General features: G+C 42.3%; 2 protein-coding genes and 1 long non-coding RNA gene across 13 annotated transcripts in view; 1 reads left to right on the top strand and 2 right to left on the bottom strand.

The window, feature by feature from the left end:
• DLAT (dihydrolipoamide S-acetyltransferase) overlaps positions 1 to 13731 on the bottom strand; it is a 34497-nt gene extending 20766 nt beyond the window's left edge. Inside the window, exons 1-7 of the mRNA XM_036324358.1 lie at positions 13318 to 13731; positions 12762 to 12863; positions 12341 to 12465; positions 12022 to 12172; positions 8142 to 8268; positions 6197 to 6384; positions 4992 to 5145 (exon numbers count right to left, since the gene is read on the bottom strand). Of these exons, the coding sequence (XP_036180251.1) occupies positions 4992 to 5145; positions 6197 to 6384; positions 8142 to 8268; positions 12022 to 12172; positions 12341 to 12465; positions 12762 to 12863; positions 13318 to 13596 (1126 nt within the window). The 5' untranslated portion in view covers positions 13597 to 13731. The remainder of the gene's footprint in view (positions 1 to 4991; positions 5146 to 6196; positions 6385 to 8141; positions 8269 to 12021; positions 12173 to 12340; positions 12466 to 12761; positions 12864 to 13317) is intronic.
• A 3-nt stretch (positions 13732 to 13734) lies between these two features.
• LOC118664352 lies at positions 13735 to 15826 on the top strand. Its single transcript, XR_004970303.1, has 2 exons — positions 13735 to 14740; positions 15663 to 15826. It is a non-coding gene; the product is annotated as an uncharacterized LOC118664352 (long non-coding RNA).
• A 2753-nt stretch (positions 15827 to 18579) lies between these two features.
• Positions 18580 to 21881, bottom strand: part of DIXDC1 (DIX domain containing 1) — a 72841-nt gene continuing 69539 nt past the window's right edge. For all 11 annotated transcript variants that reach the window (XR_004970302.1, XM_036324345.1, XM_036324343.1 and 8 more), the window contains one exon: positions 18580 to 21561. Coding sequence is in view for 10 of the 11 variants with exons in the window: in XM_036324345.1 (XP_036180238.1) it covers positions 21481 to 21561 (81 nt within the window). In the remaining variant the exon portion in view is untranslated. The remainder of the gene's footprint in view (positions 21562 to 21881) is intronic.

The raw sequence follows: 21881 nt of genomic DNA, 5'->3' as shown, positions 1-21881 counted from the left end.
TTACAACCAAGGCCGATCGGACACTGCAATCCCTCAAAAGAAGGAAAGCTGTAGCACTGCCTCGCCTATGCTAACCTTCAGCCACCTAACTATTTGCCTATCTCCCCAGGAAGGCACAACAGGCCATCATAAAGAAATACTGGTAAAGGGAAGAAAACTAGACTAGGACAAGAATGTACGGTTGTTGTCAAATATAAACTAAACAAATAGCTATAGTCACTTGAGTCTCATCTGTAGGAGAGAGGCTATAATACCAGTTCCTGCTCACAGGATAAAATGGGATAGTGACAAAATTTCGGGTTATGTAAAGTACAGCATAGGGAATACAGTCAATAATAATGTAATAACTATGTATGATGTCAGATGGGTACTAGACTTATCAGGGTAACCACTTCGTAAGGTATATAAATGTCTAACCACTATGTTGAACACCAAAAACTAATATAATATTATATGTCAACAGCAGTTGAAAAAAAAAATTTTCTTCAAGTGGGATAGTGATGTGAAAGTGCTTTGCATCAAAAAAATATAAAACAATATGGCTAGCTTTGTGCCAAATCAAACTTTGAACATAAGGGTTTAGGATTTAAAAGTCTCTCCCCAAATGATTACATTTTGGTCAAATTTGCTAAGTAATCTGTCCTTCCAGAGAGATTGAGCCCAACAACCAATGGCTAATGACTTAATTAACCACTAAGACTCCCGAGCCCTGGCTGGGTACCTCAGTTGGTTAGAACATTGTTCCATATGCCAAGGTTTCAGGTTTGATCCTCAGTCAGGCACATATAAGAAGCAACCAAAGAATGCAAAAAATAGATGGAACAACAAATCGATGTGTCTCTCTCTCCAATAAAAATTAAAACAATATTCTTGAATAATGAGATTTGGTGAGTTTCTAGGTTGGTGAACACATCACTCTGCTGGGAGGGTGGTGCTCCCAGAGAGGGCATGGAAGCTCTGCAACCCATCCCACCCCACCCCACCCCACGTCCTATGTACTTCTTCTATTTGACTATTTCTGAGTTGTATCCTTTACAATAAAATGTAATAGTAAGTAAAGTGCTTTCCTGAGTTCTGTGAATCATTCTAGTACATTACTGCACCAGCGGGAGAGGGGTGTTAAGAACTCCTGATTTACAGCCAATAGGTCAGGAGTCTGGTGGTCCCAGGACTTGCAACTGGTATCTGAAGTAGGAGAGTCTCATGGGACTGAGCCCTTAATCCTGTGGAGTCTGATGCTCACTCTGGATAGTTAGTGTCATGATAGGATTGAATTATTGGATACCCAGTTGGTGTTGTAGAACTGATTGTCGGTGTGGAAAAAATACATTTGATGTCAGAAAACACCACACAATCAGTGATCCTCTCAGCTCACTTATTCTAAACCACTCCTCCCCCTCCTGTAAAATTTGTTTGACCTCATCAAGACCTTCATTCCACTGACTCCTCTGTTGTCATCATCCATTATTTCCTTTTGTCTTCAGTTCCTCCTTACCCATTTTACACCCTATGGATCATTGTTATAATCACTTCCTGATCAAACTCCAAAATGTCAGCCTCCACAGTGCCAGCACCAGAGTTGCTTAATGTTGCTGAAATTATGTTTTCCTTGAACTCACTTTCCCAATCTCTGAGAACACTACACAACCTAACCTCAAACCTAGCCACACTCATTCTCCAGCTGATATCCTCACTTCGAATAGCAGCAACCAGAGAGGTATTCTACCCATCCTCCACTACCAAACCTAAAATCCCACCCCATATTCTCTTCTCTCCTATAAAAACAAAATGTCCTAATTCCTGTCAAAGGCCAATCCCAACACCTCTTACTTTCCCAAAATATAAGAGATACTTTTCAACCTATCCAAACTGGCTTCCACCACACATTTCTTTTGAAATCACTGCTGTTGAGTCCCCGTACCCAATCCTTGACTAAGTTCTGTTCATTCTATGTCAAAAAATGTATCTTGAAGCTGTCCATTTCTTTCCACTTCCACTATCACCACCATAGTCTAATTCAGGGGTGGGGAAACTTATTTCTGGCAAGGGTCATTTTAATATTTATAACATCATTCGAGGGCCACACAAAATAATCAACTTAAAAATTAGCCTGCTGTATTTGGTCAAACATTTAATTAACTCATCCAGAATGCCTTGACAGGGCCAGACCAAGTGACTTTGTGGGCCTTATACAGCCCAAGGGCCAGACATTCCTCAGCCCTGGGCTAAGCCACCACCATCAGTTCCAGAAACAACATCTTAACAGATGTCTTGGCTTTCATTTAATCCAGTTTTAAAGAGGCCAAAATGATCCTTTAAAAATGTAAGTTCTTTGTTTTAATCTTTCAGTGACTTCCTACTGTACTTTAAATAAAATTTAAATTCTACCATCTATACTAATAAGAGGAATATGCAAATTGTCCAGGACACTGTCATAGTTAACACTAACGACCGAACAACAGGCTGCATGGGGCAACAAGGCCAGTGGGGGGAGGGGGGGGGGCAGTTAGGGGCAACCAGGCCGGCGGGGGGCGGGGGCGCAATTTGGGGCCACTAGGCTGGCAAGGGGGACAGTGAGGGCAACCAGGCCGGCAGGGGGTCTGTTGGGGGCAACCAGGCCAGTGGGGGGAGCAGTAAGGGGTGACCAGGCCAGTGGGGGTGGGCGGTTGTTAGGGGCAACCAGGGTGCTGGGGGAGGGGTGCAGTAAGGGCAACCAGGCCAGCAGGGGGGGCAGTAAGGGGCAATCAGGCCGGCAGGCAGAGGCAGTTAGGGGCAGGCAGGCAAGCAGTTAGGAGCCAGCAGTCCCGGATTGTGAGAGGGATGTCAGAAGGGTCCCAGATTGGAGAGGGTGCAGTCTGGGCTGAGGGGACACCCCCCTCCTCCATGCATGAATTTCATGCACCAGGCCTCTAGTAAGCTATAAAGTCCTTTATGGTCTCACCCATATTTCTTTCAACCTCATCTATCATTAGACCCTTTCTTTGCTCATTATGCTCCATTAACACAGGCCACTTTTAGGTTTTCAAATATGCTAAGCTGTTTTCCACTTTCAAACTGTGTACTACTGATCTCTTTGACCAAAATGCTTCTTCCCCAGTTTTCCACATAGTTGGCTCATAGCTGACTCATCTTCCAGGTCAGATCAAATGTCACATTAGAAAGATCTTCACCAAACACCCTGTCTAAAAGCAGTCATAACTGCACATTTATTGACCCTGTTACTCACTCATATATCATCTGGTTTCTTTGTTAGCATGTAAATCATCTTATTAAATAATAATGTTATTGTTATTATAGCTAATACCCATAAATGCTTTCTATGTGCAGATAGTGTTTATTAACTTATTTAATCCTCACAACCTATAAGGAATTCTTTTCAGATACAAATGAAGAAACTAAGACACAAAAGGTCATACAGATAATGTATGGCAGAGTTGGGGTTCAAACCGAAGCATTCCAGCTCCAGAATCTACACTCTTAACTACTATGCCATATTCCCTTTCTGTTCATTTAATTATTTATTGTTGGTAATATAACCATCTGACATGGAAACTTGTCTGTCTTATGAGCAAATGTTGGATGTATAAACAATACTCAACGAGTATTTGTTTAAATAATAAATGAATCATCTTAACTTCTCTAAATTCTTTAGATATACTTATTAACCCAGTCCTTCCTCCCCTTAAAATTTATTCCAACTTATATTGTTTTCCCTGGTTCTAATAACATATAAAGAATGACAATATACTAGTTATATACATTAACATGGGAAAACAGGTCTTACAATATTACAAGAATCCTCTTAGGTCCAAAAATTTACAGTATCTTATTCTTTTATCTTTGGAGATTGGCTTGTCTTCTGACCACAAAACAACTAAATGCAAAGATAACCAGCACTGAGTGCCCATCGCTGGACAACTGGGAAAATAACCAGTTATTATTTTCTCAATTAAGGAAGGCAGAACATCAAAACAGAAGGCAGAACAAGGGCAGTGGGAATACAGGCTTTAGAATTAAACAAATCTAGAATTCAAATTGTAACTTTACTACTTCACAGAAAGGGAGCTCCCTTAAGAGTCTATTTCTTATCCAAAAAAATAGGGAATGATAATTCTTACTTCAAAAAGTGTTACACAAATTAAATGTAGTACTACATGACTAGTACACAGTACTAGCCATCAAACCAGGTTCCACAAATAGTCATTTCTCCCCTTATCTCAATAAGAATCTTAATGCCTTACATTAAACTTTAGCTTAGTTTTAGTTTAAAAACATTTATTTAAATGCCAGGCAATAATAACAATATGAACAAAACAAGTATGTTTTGAGTACTTATATATTCTAGATACTATTCTAAGCACTTCACCTGTTTTAACGCACACAATTATCTCAGTTTTACAGATGTAAAAACAGATGAAGTAAGTAATTCCTATAAAGACATATACACTTTAAGTAATTCACCAAAGAACATATTACACAGAAAATGACAAAGCCAGAATTAAATCCTAGATGGAGTGATTCAAGACCCCATGCTAAGCTATACTTTTCTTTGGGGAGAAAAAGGAAAACATTTTCTTTTGCCCTCTGGGAGCTTTACTTGTTTGTAAGTCATTTCTAATCACCAAACATCATGTTGTGATTGTGTATTGCTACATTCAGTCAGCCTAGAACTAAGATAGATTTCTTACTATAAAATCAAGTCCTATAAACCAACTTTGCTGAATAAGCACATTTTAATTTTTACCAACAATTAAGCAGTTCCCATGATTAGATAAAGAAAAAAGCTATCTAAATTATATAGGTAGATCTTAGACTAAATAAAGCACAATGAAATTTCCCAAATCTGTGGTACCAAGAAAGGAGTTATTTCCATCCCTCATCTTTCTCCCCACCATCCCAGAAAAAATGACTATATATAGTGGTATTTGCTGGTCTTAAGGAAGAAACTCAACCAAATTTTAGCTTTACAACTCCATTCCATACAGACTTACCTTTTACTTGTGTAAGGTCAATCCCCTTCTCTGCTGCCAATTTCTTTGCAAGAGGGCTAACAAACAACCTTCCCTTTGGTCCAGCAGGAGTAGCCGGGCGGGTGGCTGATGGTGTAGAGGCTACAGGTTGGGGAGTTGGAGGAACAGGGGTCGCCTTTTTAAAAAAGTTACAAATTGTTAATTCACCACTGCAAAGATTGGTCTGAAAGATCAACAGCTTACATTTTTAAGTCAAAGATATTTTAATTGAATAACTTTCATTTTCCCCCCAAAGATCATAAGTTTCCCTACTTAATCAACATAATATAGCCATATGAATAATAGCAATACTTTATGTCAAAGACAGAACAAAGTCATCTTACTCCATGATAACATAGAGGCATGGAATTTAATACCGCTGACCAGTTTATTTATCCTTATAGATTTTCTTCACTTTACTCTCTTGCCACTTCTTTATTTTCATTTTCTTACATCACCAACATGATTTTCGTTTTTATTAAACCTAATTTCAAAACAATAAATTATGCTGGAAGGTCTCATGTTGAAAGTACCTTAAGAAGTAAAACAAAGCTACTACTTGCCAGCTCCCCATGAATGTATGGCAGTCAGAAATCAAATTTTCTTTGACAGAAATGTGTACCTAGTCTACACCATCATGATTCTGGCATCTGCAGAAGCCTTCCGACACTGTTATCAATGCTTGGAGTTCATACAAGCTCATGTTACAGGTATATAGCATACCGTGTAGAGTATATAGTGTCAGACTAAGTTTTATGCAAAACAAGTCATGTTATGTCAAGGTTCCAATGTATTATAAAGATAAGCCTGACCCACTATAACATGCGACCACCAAGAGGGTTGACAGTGACAAAGATTACATAGTAAATCCTGTAGAAAATGGGGAACAAAGCATTACCTTCCATATGCATAAACATCTAAAGCAGAAAAGGAACCTGTCACCTCAGCTTTGTTCTCAGCATGGCTCAAGACAGCATGAAAAAAAGAAAAGCTACACGGATCAAATTATTAGCCATTAGGTGAATGGTGCAGTGCCACACCCCTTGTAGGTCTCCACAAATGTTAGCCATCTCCTTTCTCATTCATAAACTCTTAGAGCTAGAAGGAACCTAGAATATCATCTAATCTAATCCCTAAATTTAGGAAAGGATAAATAAGTGTTCCCTCCATTCTGGAAGCATACCTACCGGGGGAGGGGTAGGTGGTGGTGCTTGTGGCTTTAAATCAGTTACTCCAGTTGGCCTATAGTCAGCAAATGCTGGTATATCTGCCTCTTTTTCTACAATGATACAGAGTGGTGTTCCTAAAGGGACATCTCTTGTGCCTTCTGGGACCAAAATTTTTGCCAGGTAACCTTCTTCTTGTACTTCAAAACCTTAAACAGAAAGAAATACTATTATGGAACTTAAAGGATTCCACTACTCCTCCAAATTCATGATACAGTTTTAAGTAAAAGGTTCTTCTCCTTCAAGCTATATTAACCCTTTGCAAGCTATTTAACTTTTGTGTTTCAGTTTCTTTACCTGCAAAATGGGGATAATATTATCTACTTCACAGGATATTATGAAAATTAAATGAATTCATATTTTTCAAGTACTTAGAAACAGTACCTGGTACAAAGTAAACACTAAATAAGTATCTATTAAAAAACTATGAGAGATTATAGACAGTAGTTAGTTCTAAACATTTTCCTAAAAACATCTCCGAGGGCAGGCCCTGCAGACCCACAGACTCTAAGATGGCATTAGCGTACTGGTATAGATCAGAACCAAATGGATCTTAAACAAAGGCAGCTACTAAAAGCATCTTTGGAGTTTTTCAAAGCGGCTATATTTGGTATTCCCAAATGTTAAGAAATACAGTTTTACTAGGTTTTCTATGGTGTCAGCAACTTACATTTTATTCAGCTGTTGCTTTCCTTATAAAAAGAAAATAAAGGACTCCAAGACCACAATAGAGTTTAAAGAGTTAACCAAGGTTGCACTAGCCGGTTTGGCTCAGTGGATAAAGCATCAGCCTGTGGGCTGAAGGGTCCCAGGTTCGATTTCGGTTAAGGGCACATGCCTGGGTTGCGGGCTGGATCCCCACTTCGGGGCATGAAGGCATGATTCTCGCTCATCATTGATGTTTCTCTCTCTCCCTCCTCTCCCTTCCTCTCTGAAATCAATGAAAATATATTTTAAAAAAAGAGTTAACCAAGATTATATTTCTCTAGTGATTAGTCTCTAGAATACCAGCCTCTACAGCAACACTGGCATTCAAAGCAGATACTGATCTGCAAAGCAGATCTATTGCTACGAATGTTTTTTGTTTGTTTCTCTCTTTTTCACAAACAATTCATTCTTCTAATAAAATCTATGGGGGGAAACACAATATGCAAAAGATAAGGAGTTGCCCTTGTAGAAGTGAGAAAGGGGGATAGGGCACAGTAGAGTGCTGCTTGTTAAGTCCGCCTTTGCCCCACGATGCCATCAAGGAATCATGGGGTTTGAAACCAATGATTTCATGATTTCGGAACACAAACTGAAAACAACCACTGCAGAGGATGCCCAGTATCTCCCACTGCATCTTTGGGGATTGAACAGGAAAGAAATATATTTATCTATAATTTATAAGTATTATCACAAATATATGATTATCTATGTGAGTTTTTCTCTGAGCATAAAAATGAATAGAAAAAACATGTGAAAATATGATATCTGAACAGGTGTATTATACATTCTATCAGTCATTCTCAAACTATGAAAACAATCTAAACCCTGGTTTCAGTTTTCCCTCAAAGTCATCTTACATTCTTTGATATTTCCTGCCTTGGAAGTTATGTTCCCCTTGCCCAGTTTAGACAACACAGTTGTGATACATCTTCTCAGTAACATAAATAAGGCTAAAAAGCAAACTGTGGCCTAAAAATTATCTCAAAGTTGACATATCCCTGATTCAATGAAAGTGCAGTATGAAACTGACAAATCTGACTAGGGATACTTTTGTTATGAAATATCCTGTTGCAGGAAATGAATCCCAAGAATTAAAATGTTTCATGTTATCACTCACTCATTATAGGATAGGACGGCAATCCTCTTCCCTCATTGGAAAACTCAGTGTCTCAACCATTAAGAGCTGAAGAAATCTCACCTATAGTGGCCTTGTCAGTCTCTATCTCTGCCAGTAAGTCTCCTTCACTTAGCTTCTCACCCACTTTTTTTTCCCATCTCTGAACTGTCCCCATGGTCATGGTGGGAGAGAGGGCAGGAAGAAGCACCTGTAGAAACAAACAATTATTGCTTAATACTAGAAAGCCTTGGATACAATAGCATTCAGGCAAGCTTAGTTGTATGATAGTGACTATGACAATCCAGACTCCCATCTGCTGGATGCCCCCAAAACAGCAAAAGCTTAATGCTCAACAGTGTCCCGCAAGTTAAATAATCCTTCAAATCTCAAGCTTTATCGTATCAGTAATACTCTGACCCACCCTCCAAAGTTAAAAGCAATGAGCAGATGGGAAAGATTTCTAGTCAAAACTAAGTCCTCATTATCTAAACAAAGAACCCCTTTTCAACTTTAACACTTAGAATAAGGTAGAATTTTTCATTTTCACAGAATGATCTTGGTCCAGGCTATTCCATTAAAATTTGCTGTACTCTGTGTATTAGCCTCTATCTTTTCATTCAGAGAAAACTGCACTTCTCCCAAACTTCCCAGACATCTTTCCAAGATAAAAACAACTAATACTAAAAACTGCTCTTGCCCTGGCCAGGTGACTCAGTTGGTTGGAACGTCATCCTGTACCCCAAAAGGTTTTGGGTTCGATCCCCAGTCAGGGTACATACAGAAGACAACTGATCAATGTTTCTCTTTCCTTCCCCCCTCCGCTCTCTCTAAAAATCAATTAAGCCCTGGCCAGTTCGGTTCAGTGGACAGAGTATTGGCCTGCAGACTGAAGGGTCCCAAGTTCGATTCCAGTTAATGGCACATGCCCCGGTTGTGGGCTCGATCCCCAGTAGGGGGTGTACAGGAGGCAGCTGATCAAGATTCTCTCATCATTGATGCTTTTCTCTCTCTCTGAAATCAATAAATGTATTTTAAAAAAAACAACAGCCCGGCCAACTTGGCTCAGTGGTTGAGCATGGACCTATGAACCAGGAGGTCACAGTTTGATTCTTGGTCAGGGCATATGCCCAGACTGTGGGCTCGATCCCCAATTTGAGGTGTGCAGGAGGCAGCTGATCAATGATTCTCTCTCATCACTGATGTCTCTATCTCTCTCCCCCTCTCCCTTCCTTGCTGAAATCAATAAAAATATATTAAAAACAAATAAAAAACACAAAACAGTCTTGGCCAGCATGCTCAGTGGTTAGAGCATCAGTTTGCACACCAAAGGGTCTCAGGTTCGATTCCCCAGTCAAGGGCACATACCTAGGTTGCAGGTTCCATCCCTGCCCCTAGTAGGGGTACCTGTGGAAGGCAACCAATTGATGTATGTGTGTGTGTCTCTCTCCTCCCCACTCCCTTCCATTCTCTGAAAATCAATGGGAATATATCCTCAGTCCTCAGGTGAGAAAACAAAACAAAATAAAACATATTCTCAGGTGAGGATTAACAAAACAACAAAAAAAGAATTATTCTTTACAAGTCACTTCCACCCCAATAAAATCTAAACAGCAGACTGGCTAATCTAAATTAAAAATTGTCTTCCTATTTATATGGCTTGTGTGTCCACTGACTTTAGATGCTTACTTGATTATGGGTTTTGTTTGGTGTCTTTGTAGTGCTTTAAGAAAAATCATTTCAATTGATGTCTCACGAAAGCAGGGAAAAAAGCAAAACAAAACTTAGAATTCTGATTAGAAAGAAATTTTAAATATTTTTCTTGTTCAGAATTTGTCATCTTCATCTACTTCTTATCATTAGTGGAGCTGAGATAAAGAAGATGTGGTACATACACAGCATCCCCCCAAAAATGTATACACACTGTAACAGCTGATAGTTCAATTTTGAAAATGAAATGTATTTTTAATAAACACTACCTTTGAAATTATTCAAAGTGTGTGCATACATTTTTGGGGGAACACACACACACACAATGGAATACTACTTAGCCATGAAAAAAATGAATCACTGCCATTGCGACAACATGAATAGATCTTGAGAATACTGTGCTAAATAAGTGAGACAGATAAAGACAAGAACTGTAGCCCTAGCTGGTTTGGCTCAGTGGATAGAGCATCGGCCTGTGGACTGAAGGGTCCCAGGTTCGATTCCAGTCAAGGGCACATGCCCGGGTTGCGGGCTCTATTCCCAGTAGGGGATGTGCACCAATCAATGATTCTCTTTCATCACTGATGTTTCTATCTCTCTCTCCCTCTCCCTTTCTCTCTGAAATCAATAAAAATATATTAAAAAAAAAAAAAAGACAAGAACTGTATGACTTCACTTATGTGGGATACAAAACAAAAAGCAACAAACAAAAACAAACTTACAGACCCAACAGAATGGTGGTTACCAGAAGGAAAGGGGGTTAGTAGGAGGATAAAGGGGATCAAATACAAGGTGACAGAAGGAGACCAGACTTCATATGGTGAGCACATAACAGAGTAAATGTATTGTAGTATAAGGCTGTACACCTGAAATTTACCTAATGTTATTAACCCAATAATTTTAATAAAAACTCTCACTAAAAAAGAATTAGGATATGGGCCCTAGCTGGTTTGGCTCAGTGGATAGAGCATTGGCCCCTGGACTGAAGGGTCCCAGGTTCGATTCCAGTCAAGGGCATGTACCTCGATTGTAGGCTTCCCCGGTCCTGGTTGGGGCACATGTGGGAAGCAACCAATCAATGTATCTCACATCTATGTCTCTCTCCCTCTCTATTTCTCCCCCCTTGCTTCCACTGTCTAAAAATTAATGGAGCCCTGACCGGTTTGGCTTAGTGGATAGAGAGTCCGCCTGCGGACTCAAGGGTCCCAGGTTTGATTCCAGTCAAGGGCATGTACCTTGGTTCCGGGCACATACCCAGTAGGGGGCGTGCAGGAGGCAGCTGATCGATGTTTCTCTCTATCCCTCTCCCTTCCTCTCTGTAAAAAATCAATAAAATATATTTTTAAAAATAAAAATAAAAATAAATATAAATGGAAAAATGTCCTCGGGTGAGAATTAACAACAAAAAATTAGGATAATTAAGACATAACCCTTGAATATAAAGCCACGGACATAAAATGGAGAGAAATGAAGTCAGAGTTATGTAGTGAGACAGAATTTACTGGACAAGATGAAATAAATATTGAACTAAACACCAGGCAAAACTTCTTCATGAATGACTGTTAATAATAGATCATGGAGTAGATCATTATGTTCACACAAAAAAGACTCTCGTATAGAAATTTCTACAAATAACTAAGTGAAGGAAAAGTTCTAGTCTTAACCCTTTAGAGAAGGCAGCTGGTTTTTATCCATTTCTAGTATCAGAAACACACAAATATACATGGGATTACCCTAATATCTAATAAACTGACTTAGTTAAGAGAATCAACTGTTGACTGTTGCCTTCAGCTTTGTTTCAATGCTATGATATATGTCCATTCTACACTTCTTCTTTATTGTTAATTCTCTCATTTATTAATACTACTGGACTACTTCACACTCTTAGAAAACAGAACACCACATTGCAAAGGAAAACACCAATTGAGGACTTTCATTCAACAGACAGCACTTGAGGCCCACTAAAAACTCTATCTATACATATTAAGTACAAATCATCCTCAAAATATAACATAATGTCGTGAATGAAAAATGCCAAGCATTATCCTGCTACTACATTGTGGCTGAGAATAACACACCCGGAAATAACAACTAGGATTAAAAGTTATCAATTTTCACGTTTAACTTCCTATTTACTTTCACGACAAGAGGTAGCCATATTTAATGCCAGTTTCCAGAATGTGATAGCCATCTCTGAAAACTAATGAATAGATAATAAACTTTCTAGAGTTAACACCCAGAGGCTGAGCCTCACCTGCATGTGAGTGGGAAATGAGCTACCAGGAGCCTGAGCAGAAGGTGTAGGTGGCGAAGAAGTGACAGCAGGGGTTGGTGCTGGGGCTGCTTGTGGGGTGGGTGCTGCCGAATCCAATGTATAATTTTTAAAGGCCTCAACATCCTCAGGTCTAAGGAAGAGAAAGAATGCATAAGTATAAGGGGGGGGGGGGTGTTATAAAGCAGATTTAGCTCCTACAGAAGGAGTCTTAGGAGCCTTTAACTCCTAATTCCTCGATTCTGGGTTAAAACAGCCCACTAATCACCTAAATTCCAAAAATCACCAGGGTGCTACTCACTTTTCAACTGTGATACAGATGACTGATCCAATGGGAACATCTCTGGTGCCTTCAGCAACAAGTATCTTTGCCATGTAACACTCCTCCATGCTCTCAAATCCCACCGTGGCTTTATCAGTTTCAACCTTTTAACACAAAAGTAGGCGCTTAGGCTTGTGCTGCCAAGTTATGAAGATTATTAGCTTGTGTTTGGAAGTGAAGATACAACCTCTATCACAGAGGTGAAAGAAGGAATTACTTTTTAAAACTTAGCTAAAAATTCATTTCTGCCAGCTGCTGACCATTTAACCAAGCTTCTCTAATATCAAGTTGACATCAACATCTCAGTTTCTTAAGGAGTAACTACCCACCCGGAAAGTTAATGCTCAGTTTAGCTAACTCGGTCCCTTTTAACTTATCTCCATATTTTAAAACAACTCACCTCTGCAATGAGTTCGCCCTCGTTGATTTTTTCCCCTTCCTTTTTCTCCCAACGGGCGATGGTGCCTGCTTGCATGGTGGGGGAAAGAGAGGGCAATGCAACCTGGAGGAGGAGGAAAAGGAGGAACACTGACATTTAAACGGGCTGCCTCACTCTCCGTCTGGTTTCCTGTTTCATGCCATTCAATGTAACGCAAAGAGTTTGCGTCTCGCCACCCGCTGGGCCCTGGGGCCGTGGGGATGTGCAGGGAGCTCCGGCCGAGGCCCTCCGGTGCCAGCTTCCTGCTCCCGGTGCCGCGGGTCTGCCGGAGCCCGGACCTGCCCAGCCACCCAGGCGGAGCCCCGGGGCGGGCGGGCGGGCGGGCGGGCGCTCGTCTCTCAATGAAACGGGTCGGGAGAGGAGGCTGCGGAGTGACCGCACCGCGGGGTCCCGGAGCGGCGCGGGGCAGGCGCGGGGCGAGGGTGCGGGACCGCGGAGGCCCCCAAGGAAGACTCGCAGCCAAGAAGTCGACCCTGAAGGACAACGGGGTGCCGCGAAGGGCAGGTCGGGGGCTCACCTTCTGATGCGGGGGGAGACTGTAACAGCGGCGGCCGGGCGACCCCAACAGCTGCAGCGGGAAGCGACCCCGCGACGAGGCCCACGGGCCGGGGCGCCAGCCGCAGACGGCGCGGACGCCGCAGTATCCAGGGGTCGCGCCGTGGCAACGAGCCGGGGCCGGAGCGCCCCGCGGGGTTGCGCTCGGGACCCCCGGGCCCTCCCGCAGGGCGGCCCGCCGAGCCCCGATCCCGGCCCGGGGAGCCGCATCCCGGGCCCGTCGCGCACAGACGCGCCACATCGTGCCACCGACCCCAACACCCCCAAACCTACGCCGTCTCCGGAGTGACCTCCCCGAGAGCGGCGCGGCGCTGCCGTCAGCCAAGCCGCGCAGCCGCACGTTGTCGCAAACGGGCTCCGACGACGCGCCCCGCCCCTCGCACCCGGGACGGTAAGGAGCGTGCGCTCTTTCCCCCGGCGTCGGGGAAAGGGTGGTCCCGAGAGGGTCCGGGCGACGGGGCGGGGAGCTGAGCGGAGCCCGCGCAGGCGCCTGTGGGGAGCGAGGAGACGCCGAGGAGCGGAGGACGGCGGGGTCCGCGGAGCGGGGCCGACCCGGCGCGGTGAAGGGCACGCCCTCCAGGGAGAGGCCTCGACCGGTGGCGGGAGCGGGCTGCCCGCCAGGGGGTCCGGGGCGGGGGCTGAGGGAGTGACCGGAGGGAGAAAAGCGGGCGGGCCGGCGGGCGCGGGGCCTCAGGCCCAGGGCGGGGTCGGGCCGCGCCCGGAGGGGCAGGGACCGCCCGAGGCTGCTCCGCGCTCCCGCGCCGCTCCCGGCCGGACTGCCCCCGCCGCGCTGGTTGCGGAGATTTAATGAATTTCGGGTTTGTAGCCCAGCCGGAAACTAGAGCGAGCGAGTTTTCCAGCCGCGGGGTGTGAAGGGCAGCCAAGGGGAAGGTGCATGCCCGCATTCAGGTGGACGGTAGCAGGATGAACGTAGTCCCTGGGTGGAGATCCAGAACGGGCTTGCGTTGCTGTTTTACTGTAGGATCCCCATCAATGTGTGTGATGCTTGAGATATAGTGCCCTAAAACTAACTCTAAGGCCGGGGGCGGGAAACATGTCTATGTTGTTCATAGCTCAGTATCTGGTGAACAGTGGAGGCCGAATGCATGTCTTGAATTAACAGAAAGTTACCTACATTTGTTAGGTACAATTTATTGTAGGGGTGCCATCCTATAATTAGAATATATCTCACTTCTGAGCCGAGGGTGACATTAGGTTAGCAGGAAGCAAGAGCTGTATTTATTTATATCTCTCTTAAGTCCCTAGTGTGGAGACGGTCAGGGAACACCGAGAACACAACAAATAGGAGGGAACCGCAGCATTTGGAATGAACATGTTCAGCCCTGCTAGTGATGAAACATCTGGAAAATTAAAGCAGCCAGAAGGTACTATTTCACACCTACTTAAATCAGAAACTTGAAAGTCTAAAAACCCAGAGTTAATGAGGTTGCAGAGACAGAGATGGTCTCCTTTGGGGGCACTAACTATTGGTTGTTTTAGAGATAGCAATATAGTAATCTGAAATAATAGGAAAAAATGTTTACATTCCCTCTCTCTCAAAAAAAAATCCTATCCTAGTGTCCTTGAGGCATTCCAAACAAGGGAAAAAGGGTTTTAGTATCTTTATAACAAAAAGGAATGGAAAAAAATAATTATACAAAAATGAGGAAAAGACTAAGCAGGCATATGCAGGCAATACAATTGAGAAGTACTGTCTAAAATTTCCAGATTAAGTGGAAAGGCATATTTGAAATAATATTTAGAGTAGAGCAATTATATTGTTAAATTATGTAAAAACAAATAACAATTGGAAGAATCAGTGGAATAATTGTGATTGGTGAAAGGGCTTATCATTTTACAAATTATTACAAAAATGTAATGTGGACGAAAGGGGCCACATGCTGACCTGACAAGCTCAGGGGAGGCCTGCATGGCGGTCTTGCAAACTCAGACCTAAAGTAACCACAAAGGATGGTCTGAAATTACACTTTAACTAAAAGCAGTTATGGTGAGTAGTTACATCCTAGGCCGGTATCTTCACTGACAAGGTCAACCTTTACCTTCACTGAGCCTATCTGTCTTTTTGCATCTATGATAACATACCCTTGAAATGTCTGGGTAACTTGTAACTTCCCTGTAGCTGGACCCCTTGGGGCACAACATAATGTGCTAGGCTCCAGGACGGAGACCACAAATTCCTTCATTGTTATGTTAATTGTTCCTGCACCCACCTAAGTATGTGTCTATCATTTTACTTTTTATCCAATCCCAGGGGTTTCCCTGCTTTGCTTTCTCCCGCCTCTCTAGTCATTCACCAATGGATTTCATGGAACCCACCCAAGTCCCTCCTTTGACTGCAATGTATAAATACAGATGTAACCCGCCATTCTCCAGAGCATTATCTCAATTCATTGAGGTTCTGCTTCCCTGCATATGTCGACAGTTTGGCTCAAATAAACTGGCAAACATTCTTTACAGGTTTCAGTGTTTTTTTACGTTAATAGTAATGATTTTGAAATGCCTAAAATGTATACTTCCTGGTAGGCAGTTAGACATGAGCAGAGCAAGGACGATAGGCCAGAAGGTCACCAGGGTGAAAAGCCCGAGATGCCTAGCAATGGACAATCAGTTGTAGGGTGGAACCTGGCTCTGTGACTTTTCCTCCCCTAGTCACCCCTCCCCCTGCCCCCCTTCCTAGTCTTCCCTCCTTAGAGATGACATTGAGGCTTCAGTAGTATTTTAGCTCCAGAAATAAGCTAAACCAGCCATCGCTGATCTCAGAACCAGCTGCTTTGATTTTGGTTTTTTGTTAATCCTCAGCCAAGGATATTTTTCCATTGATTTTTTTAGAGAGAGGGGAAAGGAGAAGAGACAGAGAGAAACATTGATGTGAGAGAGACCCATCGATTGGTTGCCTCCTGCACATACCCCAACTAGGGACCAGGGCCAGGGAACCTGCAACTGAGGTATGTGCCCTTGACTGGAATCAAACCCCAGACCCTTCAGTCCAAGGGCTGACGCTCTATCCACTGAGCCAGTGCCCTGGTGCCCGCCAATCAGTCAGTGAAGACCACAACCCTAAAAGGACACACTTGGAAAACTGCTTAATATTAACAAAAACAAGAAAAAACGAACAAAATTATTCTATTAAGATCTCCTGGGACCTCCCCTAAAATCTCCACCCTTAAAACCCTTAGGACAGAGGAACCATTGCACTCGCCCTCCTGGGAATACGCCCATGCCTTTCCCTAACCCTCTCCCCCTCCCTGCCCCAGGCATGCTACCATTAGCTTCCTCACTTCCAAGCTCTCAGGGCCCTTCCTTTACCTCCATAACTTGTTTTCTAAGCCCATTTATTCTAGGAACTACTTCTATGTCTGTGATTTACCCAATAAATGTTCTCTTACAGAGCCAAACTGCCTGGGTAATGAGCCTGAGGCCAGGAGGAGTTGGGGAAGGGACAAGCATGGGTGTGCTCCGGGAGGAAGAGCACACTGGGTTGTCCATCCTAAGAATTTTAGAGGAGGTCCCACGGGAAGATTTCAATGAAATATTCAGTAGCTTTCCAGGTTTGTCCATTCAGAGTTGTGGTCTCCACTGATTGTTTGGCCAGCACCAGGGCATGGGGGTCATTATTCCGTGCAGCTGGGCCTGAGGTCAGCCATGGCTGGTTTTGTTTATCTGCACCTGGATGGTAAGAATGTTTGCTTAAATACTACTGCAGCCCCAATGTCATCTCTAAGGAGGAATGGTCCAAACCTCAGGACCAGTGCTGGGGGAGGAAAAGTCACCCTGTGGCCGAGGTCCCACCCTACAAGTGATGGTTCATTGCTAGGCACCTGGGTCTTTCCACCCTGGTGACCTCTGTACCTGGCCCATGGTCCTTGCTCTGCTCATGTCTGTCTAACTGCCTGCAACACTAGTACTGATGTTGCTGAACCCATATTGGTCTGACCCACTGGTCAGACACCTGGTGCCATTCCCACCATCCTGCCGCAGTTGACACCCACCATGTTCCATGGTCTGCCACCTGCTGCCGACACCCACCTTGTTCCGCTTGCACCCCCTGATGGTCAGCGCACGTCATAGCGACAGGTTGTTCAGTTGGTATGCCGTTTGGTTGTTCTGCAGTTCGGTCTATTTGCATATTAGCCTTTTATTATATAGGATTTATTTTTTAAATATATTTTTATTAATCCTACTGTGGATCAAGCCTGAAACCAAAGTACATGCTCTTGACCAGAATCGAACCCAGGACCCTTCAGTTCCCAGGCCGACGCTTTATCCACTGAGCCAAACCAGCTAGGGCAAGAATGTGTTTTAAATAAATAAATAAATCCTCACCCAAGGATAAGTATTTTTTAAACTGATGTTTAGAGAGAGAGAAACAGCATCAATTGGGTGCCCCAACTCGAACCCCAAACCTTTTGGTGCATGGGACAACACTCCCACCAAGCAACTCAGCCAGGCCTGAATTTACTTTTGACAGGTATAGCTAAATCATAGGAGGGCACAGGTCAAACAGTCCCGGGATAATAAGTTGACCCCAGAGATAGGCTAGGAATTCTTACATTCCTCAAATCAGTCCTGAAAGAATAGGTCTGCACTCCCCTAAACAGATTGGTAAAGGAATTTAAAGAAAAGGAAAACTCAAAACTCTAAAAAGGTTTGCACTCTTGGGTTCTTATTTGTTTGCATATTTTTATATAGTTTCAAAATAAATGCTAAATCAATGAATTCTTTTTTATAATAATCTGTTTTGTGCTTACATTGGAAATACCAATAGTAAAATATCTGTAGCAATAAAGTAGTCCTTATCTCCATTACTCAAGTAATGAGTAAACATGCTACCAGGGAGATCACTTGAGGAAATTTACTTTCACTAAATGTAAATTGCTTTTTTATTACTTTCAGTCAATAAACACAAGTGAAAATGATTAATAGTATTTGGTTTGCAAAGTCCATTTTATTCATAGTTTGGTGGTGTTGTTTTTTTAAATTAGTTCACAGATCTGGTATATACAGGCGGTTAAAACTGGTTATCACTTTGATAATCAGAAGCCTCTGGTATAACCATGGTCTTTATGAAAACATATTGTAAAACAGGGAATACATGGTAATCTCTTTGAAAGCAATGGTTGCAAACATCGTGTTTCTAAGAAAATATAATTTTACATATATATTTTAAGCAAGCTATACCTCTTAACATAAATTCAGACAATAGAAGTGTGCAATCATAATGTTTATTTTATAGGAAAAAATGAAAATTATTGTGACCTAAATGCTTTTAAGTAATTTAGAGTCCTCTTGGATTAGATGTAGAGCATAAGATATTTTCCCTAATTTACAACCATCCTGGTCAAAAAGAGCTGAAAAGTTGGTCAATAAGTAGGGTTGTTGTTTTCAAGTGAGTTTAACCTGAATTATTTAGGTACAAATTGTAAAGTGTCCCACTTTCAGCTAATTAGGGAACTGACTAAGCCCATTATTTTGTTTTTAAATGAAAACTTTTAAAGGAATTAAGTTTTTGAATAGACTAGATTGTATAAGAGGATCATTTTTAAAAATCTAACAGGATATAAAAATTATTTTATGAACTCTATAAACATTCTAGTTCCTTAGATTTCTCAAAGAAAGAGAACTTCAGCAGTCACAGGATGGGCTGCCCCACACAAAAGCCGCTAGGGGACAAGACTCGAGTAAGTCGAGACCTCCTAGAGTACAGCCACAGTATATCCAAAAGGGACTATTCACACCAGCATGAATCAATGCACACTCCTCCCCAGAAGGCTTCTCTCTCTCTAGAAACTGGAATGAAGATTACCAACTCATTTTACACAAGAATTATTGGGGTGACATCCTGTAACGGAGGTGCTTAGTGTATATTAGATTGATGAGCTAAAGGGAAAAAATTATCTCATTTTCTCCCCTGAACTCAACTTCTGCTTTCTATGGGGGCACTAGGGCCATGCAGCTCCTTTTCCAAAGGACATAGAGATAAAAAACAAAAAAGCTAGAGAATTTTGAAATTTTTATCTGATTTAATTTTCTCTGAAAAGGAAATTCTACATGATGGTAAGAATGTTTGCTGAAAGAAAACTGACAAGTACAAACTGATTTAAGAGACAGACACTCAAGGTAAATTGTACTGGAAATACAGTAATGAATTTTGGCCTGATAACCCTCATGCTGTCTTATAGCAAAACACTAAAATCCATGCAACAGACAAATTAGTGACATTAGGACTTTTTCTCCAGACTTTCTGGGGGGAAAATAAACTGAAAATATACCAGAGTGCTTTCATAATGAATTATTCTTACTTATGACTGACTTTCTCAAGTTTTGACAGTCATTTCTGATGAGAAATCATCCTTCAATAGAAGACCCAGTAAACATACATGAAGACATCAGGTGTCTTTTGATCTGTCTGCTAGAAGAACTATCAAATAGATTATGTAAAACTACCTCCACAACAATGACAGGTAGAACTGGAACAGGAGTTATCATTAGTATGCTTGTAATAAAATAAAGCTCATTCGGAAACCACAAGGGCTGCTAAGAAGAGCCCATATAAAAGCTACTGGGTTCTCCAGACAATGGACACAGTATACAGAACGTGAGAATATACAGAACTCACACTCATTATAAAAATAGACATGGTTCTCAGACAAAAAAAGCAAATGAGTACAAAAGAATTCTCCAAACACATCTTTATAAAACAACCAAATGTCATCCTAGAGCTCCAATGAGTGAGTAGTCTGTTGAAATGGCAGAAAAGGGAAGATGAACGAGAGACAGACAGGTCAGGAACCCAGAACTGACCTGCCCAACTCTCCTGGTTGGCAGTGTACATTGGTGGTCACAGGCAGACTGCTTTTGGAGGGCAAACATTTCTCTCTCCACCCACCCCCCCTCATGATGGCTGGTTGATAGTGTTTGATGAATGAATGAGAAAACCCAAGTTATTGAGTAATCTCTAGAAATTTAACTATTTTAACTTTACACTTGACAATGTTACACATGAGAAAGGATTCTAGGTCTTTTCACCCAGAATCAGCCCTGCCATTTACAAATCATGCTCCATGCCCCATGGTTTCTATTGTGCCCTAAAGGATCAGCCTAGACTAAATATATGAAAAAATAACTCTGGCCTTGAACTAAAGAAGGGCAGATCAGTAACTCATGCTCAATACTTCATAAACCACAAATACTGAAATTAATGGTCTGTCTCCTTTTAATTGCAAAGGAGATGCCATGAGCTAAAGAAAGTCATGAGAGAAAGTAAGTCAAGAAGATATGGGTAGCAGCACCTTTCCATACCCGCCTGGATTTTTAAGGAGACTTTCACTCCTTATTCCTTTCAAATATAAAATTCATCAGTTGGAAGGGAAAAAAATGGCTCTAAAGTTGAAGAGTCCCCAGAGAAAACTAGCAGTACATGGACTATGCCCTGTGGGCTAAAGGACAAGTTGCAGAACCAGTTAAGACACAAGAGGCAGCCCGAGGTCTTACTTAATTATGGTTTTAGCACAGTATAGCACAAATATGGGCAGCCCTTTTCCCATCCAACTAACAATTCAGTACCATCCATGTCCAATCCAAAAGATTCCTGACGAGTGGCTTTCATCTTTGGTACCACCCCATGAGTTATTCTTGGTTTGTAATAGCTGCAAAGAAGCAAAAAAGCTGGTATCTTTGCCTTGTCTGTGAGTACAATTGCTGGACTCTGATTGCTGCAACCACTGAGGCCAATTGAAATAACACAGCAGAGTGATGCATCCAATTCCCAGGTTCCAGATAGTAGCAGCCATGCCCCTACAGGAGCAAGATCGTCCATCCTATTGGTTAAGGCCTTCGGTTTGTTGTCCTCAGAGTAGAATAAAATACTGTGTTCCCACGGACAAGGAACTCCAGATGAATTCATGGTCTACATTTGGACAGGGATTTTAAGTACCACATACATCAGGCACAGAAATGACTGGCCTGTGGCTGTCACACTTGGAGAAGCTTCTATTTTGGCAGCACAAACTAGAAACTTTGTAGGGTATTCTAGTTTTAGTTCTCGTTCCTGAGTGAAGCAGCCAGGGCATGCCAAGTTCCACCAGCCCAAATCCAATACTTAGAATTAATTCTCCCCATGGTCTTCTTCTACCCAGGCTACAATTTTCCCTTCCCATCCAGGGATGGCATCATCATCATGGAAAACCTGGAGAAAGAAAAAAAGCCGTAATGAAAAAAGAACACTAAGATAGGAAGTCTCACTAAACAACTGCTGCTGATAAAAATGAGACCTCAAATATAAAGGATAAGAAAGCATAGAGGACCTGGCCACCAGTGCTTCTCAGTGGTTAGAGTGTTGACCTGCACACCAAAGGGTCATGGGTTTGATCTCAGTCAAGGGCACGTACCTGGGTTGCAGGTTTGACCCCAAGCCCGGTCGGGATGCATGCGGAGGCAACGAATCGGTGTCTCTCACTTCAATGTCTGTCTGTCTGTTTCCCTCCCTCCCTCCTTCCCTCCCACCCC

Source organism: Myotis myotis, unplaced genomic scaffold (genome assembly GCF_014108235.1).
Source record: "Myotis myotis isolate mMyoMyo1 unplaced genomic scaffold, mMyoMyo1.p scaffold_m19_p_10, whole genome shotgun sequence".
NCBI classification, from domain to species: domain Eukaryota; kingdom Metazoa; phylum Chordata; class Mammalia; order Chiroptera; family Vespertilionidae; genus Myotis; species Myotis myotis.
The sequence above is the reverse complement of the archived record's forward strand: the minus strand, read 5'-3'. Positions and strand labels throughout refer to the sequence as shown.